This window comes from Triplophysa dalaica, chromosome 23 (assembly GCF_015846415.1).
Source record: "Triplophysa dalaica isolate WHDGS20190420 chromosome 23, ASM1584641v1, whole genome shotgun sequence".
In the NCBI taxonomy this organism is placed as follows: Eukaryota; Metazoa; Chordata; class Actinopteri; order Cypriniformes; family Nemacheilidae; genus Triplophysa; species Triplophysa dalaica.
The window spans coordinates 11,772,486-11,786,001 of NC_079564.1; the positions used below are offsets into that span (position 1 = coordinate 11,772,486).

At 36.2% G+C, this 13,516-nt stretch overlaps 1 protein-coding gene across 1 annotated transcript in view; it reads right to left on the reverse strand.

Annotated features, from left to right (window-relative positions):
• Nucleotides 1–12,703, reverse strand: part of LOC130413630 (E3 ubiquitin-protein ligase HECW1) — a 54,298-nt gene extending 41,595 nt beyond the window's left edge. The window contains exons 1-3 of the mRNA XM_056738983.1: nt 12,600–12,703; nt 2,164–2,455; nt 1,872–1,979 (exon numbers count right to left, since the gene is read on the reverse strand). Coding sequence (XP_056594961.1) covers nt 1,872–1,979; nt 2,164–2,455; nt 12,600–12,629 — 430 coding nt within the window. The 5' untranslated portion in view covers nt 12,630–12,703. The remainder of the gene's footprint in view (nt 1–1,871; nt 1,980–2,163; nt 2,456–12,599) is intronic.
• Nucleotides 12,704–13,516: the final 813 nt, after the last annotated feature.

The following is a 13,516-nucleotide window of genomic DNA, read 5'->3' on the forward strand; positions in this document are numbered from 1 at the left end:
CGACTAGCGGGAAGAGCCAAGGACAGGTGAGGGAGATGAAACACTAATGGGACGCTAGAGAGAGAGACGAGGGGGCGGAGCTACACGGAAGACACGTGGCGAAATGTCAAAACAAACCGCCATGTGTCTCCACACAAGACGAAACACACACAAGACATGATATTGTCACGGCTCTGTCCCCAATGCCCGAATACTCAGGACTGGAAGGACAGGACCGTGACAGTGCGTGTGCGTGTGTCTGTGTGTGTGTGAATAACATGTCATACTCCCGAGGAGCAACTTTCATATTTTGCGTTCATATTTCACTAAAGGCACTCAAGTGCCTTATATTAAGAAACAAAATATAATACAGTAGATATGTCACATGTGGTATTGTCACATTTAATGATTCTGAAGGAATGATGTGATGTCACAAATACAGTCTGTGTGTGTGTGTGTTAATCTCAAAGATTAAAACTTGACATGGATGGACTTTGTCCCTGCAGGTGAGCTGGCTGAGCTAAATATGTATACTTTCTTAAGTTCCTAATTTATACATATTTAGTTCAAATACTTTCTTTAGTTGCCCACACCTGGCTTGCCACACCTGAATAATGTAGAGCAATTTCCTAACTGTTCCCATTCACACAGACTAACAGATAATACACCTTGACAAAACATATTTCGATGAGTGGGCATAAGATCATCACTGCATTAACGGGGTCATATGACACGGCTAAAACGAGTATTATCGTTTGTTTAAGATATAATGTGTATACACGAATTAAGGTTCAAAAGCACTGTGTTTTCCACATACCGTGCATGTTTGTATCTCCTCTTTGTCCCGCCTCAGTGTGCTATGATTGGCCAGTTAACCAGTGCGTAGTGATTGGTCGAATACTGCAAGCGTGTGATGCCTCTTACCATATTTGTAACATCAGGTACTGGTAGGTACGCCCACCTTACTAGTGTATACATTACATTATACAAATCATACCACAAACTGACGTAGATATTTGGGGGTGAATTCTTGAATAACACGCAGATCCATCAGACTTTCAATTTCGTGACTTTAATAGTGAAGCTACAGCTATACAGTATTTCATGTCTGAAAATGCAGTGAAGCAGTGAGCAAAATATCACAAGAGAGAAGGGGCTGGTCATGGAGTTTGTCGAGCAGGCAGCGAGATATTTTAAAAGCTTCAAAACTTAATATGGTCTGAGATATAGCAAGATGCTTTTATAAGAAACCAGATTTTTAAAATCATGCCGTGAACAGCACACCAGAATAGAATCGAGGCACATTTCTACAATGAAAAAATACAGTCATGAAAAAGTATGGATGGTGCAAAACATCCCTGCACAGCTAGATTTACAAGAAAAAAAATCCAGAGCTGTTACACCTGAAAATCTTTTAGTTCTAAAGGCTATAGGAGCCATTTGTCTTGTGTCCATCTTTGACTGAACTATGTGTCTATTCCGAAATTAGGCTTCTTGTAGACCTTTTATCCAATGACCACACCAAGACGTTTTGTTTGAAAACTCTTATTTTCTCTCTGTTTTGGAATTCTGTTCACACTGAGTTGGCTTTTTTTGCTGAAGAATGTATTTGAAAACACTGTTTCCGTCTTAAGCAAATAGTACTGAAACAAACCAATATTATCGTACAAATTCATCCTACAGTAATGAGCCACCGTGTCAAATGAATGTACGAGCACCTTTTGGAAAATGGTTCTAGCGTGGATGAAAAGCATTTTTACTTGGACAAAGCATTTTCAAATGCACCCGGATTAGAGTAAATTCAAAGAAACCCCAGATGAATTTTGAAGGGCACATGAATGCCAGGGGAAGCATTTTGAGTGCTTCTGAATGAACAGGTAGGGAATACTTACCCTCCATAAAGTACAAGCTGGTATCGATTCTCCACACAATCTGCCCTTTGTGGGAGCCACTCACGCCACGGCTTTTATAATCCAGAAAGTTTTCTGACAGAACCTCATCTATAAAGGAGGAAAGACAATGTAGCTCATAATGCCAAAAGGCAGTAAATTGGGCTCCAGAACAAATAAATGCAAAATACATGACCACAGTCCACCATAAAACACATACTACTAGTATCAGTTACTGGATGCTGTGCTCTCTATAAATAAGTCACTTAAAACATCGCTATCCACATATTCTCACCGATAATGTACATGCCAATCCAATCGCCAGCATCCACTTCCTCTGTGATGTCCCAGCAGATGGTAATGTCCTCTGATTGGCCGATGCAATAGAGGGAGGTGCTGACTGTCAGGGTGGAGCGGCTTTGCAAAGACACCAAATCTGTATCACTTGTGGACCGTGGCAGACCAAGAGCAGGATTGGGGTGAATAAAGCCGAAGTGCGCCACATCCTTGCACCGCCGCCGGTTCTGGGAGGCTCGTGACGGTGAGGCCATAGCCGCCAGGCCCAGAAACCGGCTCTGGTACAGGTTCTGTAGAACATTAGTCAGATTATTAAATAGCATGTTCATGTAACGTCATGTAACAACTATGCTTCATATATTAAGGTATATCTTTATAAATACTGTGTGTACATATTTATAAATGTATTACAGCTTAATATTTAAGATGAAAAAGTCTCCAAAAATGAATTTGAAAACCTTGCTCGATTGCTTAAATTATTTAACAATGGAAACACCTGCAAATCATAATGTCTTTGTAATGTTTGTATCTATGCAAAGTCCAGTATTTCTGCAACACAATCTCAAGGGAATTTGTACGTAATTTACAAGGAGGTTTATTAATAATAAGTTATACGATCTTATGCATACATTTTAGAACGATTTGTTTTCAACCAGTAATGTTAGGTTTAGGGGTGGGGTTAGGGGAGGGGCTTCGGTATTGCTTATTTCTAATAATCATACGTTTGTGTATGATTTACATCGTACAATATTATACATGTTAGCCACCTGTAAAATATTTTGAATCATGAATCATGAATTTGCTTTTTATTATCAGCCACAAGTCACTTATCCACCGTCGGGCCGAATGGTTCACGAATGGTTAGGAAAGTCTAGTCATTTTTCTACTTTTCACATTTAAAGCACTGTTGGCTAACTGGATCATTGGTTTTAGCTACAAGAACATTTTTGCTTGACAATAGAAAAGTGACTAATGTTTTGTGGCCTGTTTAGGTGGGGTTTTGTTCGGACAGGAATGATGTTTGCATTGCTTGTGGACATTGACATACTGTACAATGAGTGAGGAAATGTGGCACATTCCAGAAGATGGAAGTTAACCGAACATGCAGGAAATTCTATGGATGGAGCCTTGTTTGGTTAACACTGATTTCCTTCTGAAGCCATCGCTAATATAAATATATACAGTATTATATAAATAAATCTATTCTTTATGTTGATACAAAGGTCTATCCAATCAGGGACCAGAAAGCTTTTACGTGGTATTGCACAATAAATAAATTTAACTTGCTTAAAGAACATTCAACATAAGTGTTAAAATGAGATGCATATCATTCCTTTCTAAACGCAAACAACTTTTTTTCATATCCTTGCATCAACCATCAACAACATCTGTGTCACCAGGAGACAACATTCCAAACATTCACAATTTTGGCAATATGGTATAATCGTTTTGGTATTTTGCTTGTCATGTTAAGTTTGAACGGCTCGAGCATTATCAGCCAGGTGTGGTGAGAATGATATACACAAAATTTAGTGCCAAGAACACGTACACACACACACACACACCTTTGAACAGTAATGCATGTTGGAGCTCAACTAACTAAATACAAACATTAATAAGGACACAAAATGAAAACTATTTCGTTACAGAAATCGAGTTATCATTATCCATGAGGAAATGATCCATTAACTTAGAAAGGAGCAAAGTTTGTCAGCAATTTTATATTGAATTACTATACAAAATCCAGGAAGAATTGAAATAGTCAGCAGGTTCACATTTAGTACATTACAGAATCCATTATGTATTTCTCTTGATGGTCATGAAGATAAATGGTGATGAGAACGGTGATTATGATGAAGGGGAGTCTCATGCTGAGCCAATGGCAGGAGAGTACTGACCTTTACACTACACAGGTGAAGCAGCATTATGATTCGCCCACTCAAAGCACATCAAATCCTGAAGAGAAGGTCAGGGAGTTACTGAAATAGCATTACACAAATCCTAAAAACTTTCACTAGTCAACAGCAAACTCAAGTCTGCACTCTGCTTTTTTGGTGCAGTTTTAACCATAAAGTGTTTATATAAAAGAGAGGAAAGTATGCAGTGTAACAAGTGTAATATAGCAAATTTGACTTTGATTTTGTTAATCAATTTTAATTGTGTCAGTATTATTGCGTGAGAATTTATTAAAACCTGTTTTTGCAATTTATTTTTCACATTTTTCTTTCATATTGGCAGTCTTGCCTCAAAATATAAGTGGAAATGAAATGTCAAATAACAAATTTCATTTTCTTTTTCAATTTGATAGGGACAAAGCATTGTCAGTGTAAAAATTAAAACGAAAATAAAATCACTTAATTTTATATTCCATTTTGGCACTTAGTGTGCGCGCAGTTGTGTATAATGAAATTGTTAATCTGGTTTTCATTTTCATCGTTTAAATAATTAATGTAAATTTGGCAGGATTCGCCTTCCACTTATGAACCACGTCATGTGGTTCCAAACTTGTATAGGACTTCTGTGTAACACAAAAGATATTTTGAGAAACGTCTCCGTGGTTTTGTGGCCATATATTGGAAGTCAATGAGGTGCAATATCTTCTGGGTACCTCAGAAAAAAAGAAAGTCATACAATATTTCATCATATTTAAATTTTCAACACCAAAACAACTTTAGCTCTTTTGACAAATATACAAGTACATTTTTAAATGGTCACGACCCTGACAATGTTATTAAACGGTGAAAGGCTGAAAAATGTTACACGCCAATTGCAAGCAAGCAGATCTACCAGACCAATGTCACGCTAACACAAAACATTGAAGTTTGCAATGATTTAAATTTCAAGTCATATCCTAGTGCTGTGCAAAAATAAGATTTAGTTGACAAGATTTGTGTTTAACCCAGAAAACCTTGCAGGAATTACTTAGTTTAAGAAGTCTACGTATTACAAAAAAAAACTGGTGATGTCATAAAATCAACTGATTGCAAGTCAAGCGAATCTGGTGTAGTTTATTAATTGAGAAATATACAAACATAAACATGACAGAAAATCATATTCAACGCAAGTCAACAATCGCCTGAATAACACTGCTATTCTTTTATGATGTTTGTAAATGAGACAAATGATCACAACACAACACGTCCCCCAGGATCCACACATCATTCTTTTGGCAGAAACCATTTATTTAAACATTTTATGTTATTTTACTGTAGATCCACAGATGGCAATGCTCTCAATGCTAACATTACACAACCATGACAGCAGACGAAAATTATTATCACAGTCCTAATCATTTCTCTCTTCACTACTTAAGTGAATTACGCCCCATCTACAGCTGATGTGTCTAGCAGACGCTGCTGTATCATCGTGCTTTAATGCTGTGGACAGGTCACATTTAACAGCATTGATTTTTCTCCATTAAACACTAATAGATAAAGCAAAGAAGTAAAGAACCACCAGCCTCTAGCATCACTGTCCTGTATTAATGTTATTATAGAAATGGATAGCAGTATAGAGCTTCACTCCAGACCCTACGGGGTTATACTGCATTGTGGATTGTAAAAATATGTGATAATAGAGAATGTGTAAATATTGAATAAAACATGTGGTTGATGTGGAACATTGTATACATGTCGAGACTGTCATAATTTTTTTGTCTTAAGCAACCCTGACAACCATACAATGGTCATGAATTGAACTGAATCAATTTCAGGCCCTACAATTTCATGATTGAGCTTGTGAGGAACCACCCATGTGTAATGATAATGATTTGTCTAGCCGTTTTTCATGAATGTGGGACCACCATGGTGCTCATAGAGACCTATTCCCAGCAGTACAGGAGACATTACATGCCTGAGTGCATCTAGCTGAGGGATTCCCACTAACCCACTGACAACGTGGGCAGAAATCCATTGAGAGAGACTCTTTATAGAAAACATGTACATCAACACATGTAAATAAGTCCTTCATTCTGTGTGTTCTACTACAATTATGCTCATCCATGTTAAATGCTTTGGGGTATAATAGATAAATAATTTTTATTATTAAAATCATAGTCATTTTTTATCCCTGAGAGTGAACATATTGGGAAGATTAAACAAAAATCCTTTATGAAATTTTAGTGCTTGTTGTTTTTTTGCCAAGTCGTCAACTTCTGAAAAGAAAAGCATAGCCATTATTGAATTTATATATTTTATATTATAATATTAAAATATGTCAATGCATCTTGTGTAAATTAACATATTTTTGTAGTAAAGTTGTAATCACATTTTTTCTTGCTGTTGAGGTAAGTTTGAGATTTTAAAATATGTTGTTGTATTTTTGAGTAACTTTCATAATATCACAAGGTTTAGCACTTTTGGTTTTAAAAAGTGATACGTATATAAATAATAAATTGAGTTTTAATTTTGTGATTTTAGGTCTAGCCTCCCATTTTTTCAGTCTTTTGCAATTTCCCCTTTCGAAAGTATATCAAAATTAACCTTAAATTTATGTAAACTAGCTTTTAATCCCATTCTAACCAATTTCTAACTGTAGTTCATTATGTCTATTCTACTAAACATGCTGTTAATTATTTTGTTTTACAAATTATAAAAGTTATAATAAAAAAGATGAAATACCTGAACATGACAAATGCATATTTCTGTAAATTTGACTTGATATCTGCACAACAACGGCGCATGCACCTTCCCAAATCAACCCATCAGCACCTCCCAAAACGCACTCAAACCAACACATTGTCGTTCACCAACTCAATGAACCCCATTCGCCACAGGCAGCTCGTCATTGTTCTCACTGATCTATTACCATGCCAACAAAAAGAGTGATGATATCACTGGATGATGTAATTAAGGCTTACAACGTGACCTTCTTTCTACTTCCGTTCAGCATATTCTCCAACATGAGGACTAATAGAGAATAAAGTGCTCATAATAATAGCAATCATGTGCCAGCTCTCTTCACCCCTAACCTTATTCTTTTATTAGACCTTTAAATAGGTTTCTTTAAATGCTAACCAGGAGGTGTGAGCTGGTTAAAATGCGTAAGGACCTGCAGGTTTGTCATTACCCTAATGGACTTAAATCCCATTCCCTGAATTGAGCAGTTTTATTTAGTTTAGTTTTAAAGCAAGTGCTCCTCTATTTACATAACACTTACAGTATCGGCCTCATCTTGACACAGAAAGTTTGAATGAAAATGAACATGCAAAAACAGAGACAACCCGCTGGATTTGACTACAAAGACAATACAAAGACAATGAAGACATTATTATGTTAAGTGTATACATGAGCCTCTGGTGACCTTGGCATCTGCGCGAATAAACTAGACTAAGGACAAAAATAAATCCTCTCCCAGCCATCTGCACAACTACAGATCAATTCACATAGAAAGGGATACACATGGATATCTAGAGCTGTGTAAATAATATTAACCTGTAACCCAGATTTTAATACCAGCAACAAGGACTAACAGAATCTCCTTTGGGCTTTTTGTTTTGAGAATGGTTAGTACACGAAAGTGCGTACGAATATCTTAAAGCAACAGTAGCCTTTCAAAGAACAATGTGAGAAGCCTGCCAGATGAATACAGCATGGAAGCATGTTGGAAGAGCCCTCCAGAGTCTGGGAGCGTAGTGAAGCGTGAGAACCCTCGCTCATGTGGGGGATTGTAGCATATATAGGTCAACTCCACTCATGAGGAGAGCTTTCGAAGTTACATGCTCCCTCTGGCATGCAATGTGTTTTCCCATCAGCAGACATCATGAGCAGCTTTCTTAAAAGACAAACTATTTTCATTAGTACAGGCCCTGTTGCGGTTCTGTTTTTATGACCGGCTTTGATGGTTGGTCAAAGCCGGTCGTAACGCCATGATGTTAACACAGATTACATATGGAGTGTTGCCTTTGCACGTTTGTAGATATATTATTTGACTTTTCTGTGTATTTTGTGGTATGGTGCTAATTTGTGGAACATGCAGATGTTAGAATATTATAACAAAATCTCTGTTTGCATATATTTACCAAAAACAATATGCTGTATAATAAATAGGCAAATTTAAATGAATTATAAATATTAAACATGATCTATAGTATATGAAGAGTTTATCTGCAAAAACAATGTGCTGTCCCAGTATATGTCCTGTTTTTAACTCGACAGCCAGGTTAACGCTTCCATTACATCAAGACAATGAAGACAGTAGGCTCCTTGTCCACAGGTTTATTGGCATTGCATGGAATGGTGAAACTGGAACATACTGTAGATGGGCATAATTAGTATTATAATAAGCTAACGTTAGCTCTTTATATGAAGAAATATGTCAACTCAAATGATATGATTTAAATCCCTGAGTTTATATATTGTATGTAGTTAGTAGACGTTTTGAATGTTTTATATGGCATTATATTCTTAACCTGAAGTAAATAATAACTTATTATGCATACTTGTAATATGAACTTTTAAGATCTGAGAATAGTATAACAGTTAACATAATATTACACTAGCACAATAGTTATGTACTGTATATAGTGTATAACAGAAAACAATCAACTTCACAAAACTGTACTAAAGTCCCCAAATAATGATAATAATCATAGAGGTTCACAAAAACAATCTAAACATACCCACGGTGCTACAAAGGACGTTCTCCGTATGTCGCTACTACATCCAAGATCAAATGAAACAACAAAGATGACCTGATCCTGCTAAGTTTATTTATATAGCTCATTTAAAAACAATCATGGTTTACCAAAGTGCTTCACACAATTCGTTCCAATGAATTTATATTCGAAAAATAGGAACAGCACTCCATTACAGTAATATAAAGAACGAAAATCAAAGGACAAGAAAATAAATAAATAAAGGATAGGATAATCAATAAATTGGTAAGAAATATTTTATAATAAATTTTGAAAAAAATTGTAATCTTACTGTTATCAATAAATTTAAGAGATCTTAGAAGGACAGACATCAAACAGGCTAAATCTTAAGAAATATGATTTTTTGAATCAAAACATACAATGCAAACTAGAAAAAAAACAGTAAGATCGATGGCAATTTTTTAATAGCTGGTTAGGGGACCCCCAAGAGCTTTGACACAATCCAATATGTGTACATTCAAAAATCAGATAAATGGACAGGCTCTAGCCTATTTAAGATCTAAATAACAAATGATAAAATATTAAAATCAATCCTGAAACTTACAGGAAGGCCAGTGTAATGAAGCTAACACTGGGGTAATGTGCTCATATAGTCCCAGTCAAAAGTCTGCTGCATTTTGGACTAACTGTAAACGTCGAAGAGATGACTGATCAACACCAACATATAAAGAGTTACAATAGTCTAGCCTTGATGTTATAAAAGCATGAATAACACATTCACTCCTTACACGGAAGGCTTGAATTTAGCCAAGAGTCTCAATTGAAAGAAACTGGCTAAGCATGATCTGGATAACTTGGTTCTTCGAACGCACCTGTTGTTGATGATTATTATATGGATTACTTGTCTAGGATCATTGCACGCTCACGCACTGTTTTGAAAGGCAGCATATATACTGAAAGAAGAACCAGTGATCAGCAGCGCTGCTATTGGCTGGTTGTTACGTCAAAGGATGTAGTTGCGTCCATATTTTTTTACCGGTGCTTGAAGATTATGACAAATTTAAAACCTTCCTCCAGTTCAAATGATGCACAGACAGATTACTTTCCGATTTATTTATTACATTTTAAAGCAGTTGTAAACTGAAGTTGTATAAATGATCAATTAACTTAGTACTTTTTTATATATTATTTTTTGTGGTTAACTGAAATGAGGTTGTGTTTTCCCCCCACAAAATAAAGTGTTTTATACCCAATAGTATTCACTGCATAGGATACTGAGGAACGTGTCTGGAGGACTGTCTGTTTCAATAACATTCCTTTGATTGGATAAAGTCGGTACGAGTTGCAGGAGTCCACATCATCTGAAAGGCATACATCTGATGAGTCTGAGACGAGGAAAATGTGATTTTCTTTTGCTATTTTATTGATTTCGATTTATTGTGAATTATTGATTTCTCTCCACAAAAGGCACATGGCGCATCCATGTATATACTTTTTAAGTCTTTATAGGTTAAACCTAAAACTGAAGATTTAGTTTTAAAAAGATTGGAGATTTATATACTGATAGACACTGATACCTGCCTATTATCCATGGAGATAAAAATAAAATGCAAGAATAATTAAGAAATTATATTACAAAACGTATATCTCATAAAGCTCAGTCTTAGTGTAGTGGTTTGGAGATCATTATCAGGCTGCACCTTCATCACAGGTCTCCTCTCTTTAAAGGTGATGTGTGTTGTAGCCCTGTCAGGTTCATTCCTTCAAATTTTTATACACTGTATATTATATTATATTATATTACAATAAATATTGTACTTAAAGCAAAAAAATTGCATTGTTTAATTCGCATGCTCTTTCTATTAATCCTGTACCTCGCGCGACAAGTTGCTTTTGTGAATGAAGCCAACTTTACTTGGCCGCAATCTATTCCTGTTAAAGGTACATGAAACAAGCTAATGGACCTGTTGCTAAGACAACAAGTCCAGGATAAGTGTCGAAGAACCGAACACTCCAAGATCATGCAAATTTGCAACTATCAAATCCAGCTATATGAAGACATAAGAAGAATAGACCCCAGACGTCACAGCCCGGATTACCTCAGAAAAAATAAACATGCTCGCTGTACCCTTCTAAGCTACTTCCTGGTAAATGGTCACATGGCAAAGGTCCTCGCTGCAACCAAAGATTCTTAAAGGGACATGGAACGTTTTAAATGAAAGTAGGACCTCTACCATATTACTTTCAAAAATCAAATTTTTATATATTGAGAATTATTAGTAGGCCTACTTAATCAAAACAACCCAACTGCAGTTTGATTTGTATTACTTGGAATGCACAATATAAAACATGATTATAGATTTTTTTAACTTAGTTGGCTCTTTTTCCAAATGAATTCTTCACATCTCTTTACAATAAGGTCAGGTTTAGTCTAAAGTCATTGCAATTGTTGTTTGAATTCATTTGTATAAACTATATCTTGCCACCCAAAAGCAAAAATGTCTGTGTACAGTATGTGAATACATTACCAATCTAATGACTGTCCCAGAACGCAATGGGTAAATAAATAACAGCATCTTGTGTCTGAAAAACCTAATGGGCAATCCTGGCAAACACTCCTTTAACCTCACAAGCAATAAAGACTTAACCCATTGCATTATAAATGTACATCTTTCACATCTTCAATACAGTGTTAAAACCCCTTACAAAATGAGTTTGTTCTCCCTCTCATTACATTAATCCTTTAAATGATTTGTAGCTTATTCTTGGCATTGAGTCAGGATTTTTGTCAACTCGAGACAGTCGCTTTGGATAAACATAACGAATAGAATACATTACTAAATGTACATGATATTACCAGATCAGTGCACAAAAACTGCAAGCATATGATGCAAAAAATGTGTTTTGGCTGAAAGTTTGAATGTAGGGAATTTAGGGATTGACACACTGTGCATCTTCTGACACATGCTACACTTTTAAAACCACCTCTAAACATTACTGCCACATTACTGGAAGAAACGGGTATCAGATGACCAAACCAGACATTTTAAAGTGGCTTAATGTACATGACAAGAGCATGTTTGATTGGGTTATCCTCTGTCCTGGATGAAGTCAGTAAGAAAGGCTTCGTATTACCAACACTGACTGGAACCCAGAAAATTGAATCCTTGGCGTGAGATGTCTGGCTGCAGCATATGCTTTAAAATCATGAGGGAAGTCTGTGGGATAGCTTTACACCCAGCACAGTGATGGGACAATAAGTGTATGAATTGCCAATGTTAAAGCGTTATTTTGAACAGTAATGCTAGTTCTGTTAGTATAAGGAAAAGTTACCCAAAGCTATGACAGAACCAACATTAAATTGAGTAAAAACGCCATTCTAGTCCAAGGAGAAGTTGCACACTCGTTACATTAATAATTTTAAAGAGAATTACTGATCGACATTAAAACCACAATAGGGCTTCCCCACTATTTCTGATGCACATTATGGTAAAATAAGACAGCATACAGTATACAGTATATTGGTTACACTTGAACTCTGATGGATAGAGGGATGCGTGAAGAGCATCAAGCTCAAATCCACTACGTCAACATCACTAACCTGTGTCATGTGCTTTTCATTGGAGGGAAGACAGAAAAGCACAATGACAGAGGAGGGAAAGAGAGATCCCCTCTAAACGCATCAGTCGCGTGTGAGTGTCTATGAAGAATTCTCATTAATACACAAATCACACACATACACACTCTTGAACACACGATACTTGACACAATAGCATCTTTATACGACTGGCTGCTTCAACTGCACATACACATCGACTATGAAGAGCGACTTTACGCACCTGAGACAGTGTGATCTGTCTATGAATCATGCTCCGACCGCGAGCCTAAAACCCAAAGTCTGCTATTACGTCCATATGTATCCAGTGAAATCCATTTCGACCCGTACAACCGAGAACCCGCCGACCGACAATCGCCACTCTCTCGCCGCATCAGCACCACGGACAGCAACCAATCACGAGCCTTAATTTCTCAAACGCACTGCTGTGACTCCGCCTCCAGCCTAGCCCCTCCCACCAAGCGTCGTCTGTGTTGTATTTATTGCCAAGATGTTACTGGCTATGAATCCCAGCGAAAACGTTGCGGTGAATTACGTGGGAATAAATTAATAAAATATTTTTAGATTGTTATAGGCCAAATTAAGTTCATAAACAGTACATTCAAACATGTTCTAAACATTTACATTCATTTTAACGGACTGATAACAGTACATATGTAATAATAACCATGTTGGTCGAACTATATAACGGAATATTTTAAAATTCGGAACATTAAATGCTACAAAATAAGATAAGAAAGAGAAAAAATCTTAATAGCTTGCTTTTAGTGCACGCAGCAAAATGTATTAGAAGTGCATTGGATGTATGGTACCTAAATAAATTATACATAGAGTGCAGTGACTACTACAATACAGCACAGTGTACTACAGCTTGAGTTCATTTACTTCTGGAAAGGATTTTAAGTACTTTCTGTGATTTGGTAGAGATTTTTAAACATAATTAATTTACAAAATACCCACACCTGGCACAAATTTAACAGATCTCTAAGTCATGCTTTGTTTCTTTACTAAACAGGGTAATTTTCAGTCAGATGCAGTGTGTTGATACAGTTCAGTAATATTTAAGAAATAAAGATATCACAATTGATAAACCTACTTATTGTGCATTATTGATTACAGGAGAGTGGATTTCAATGTTTA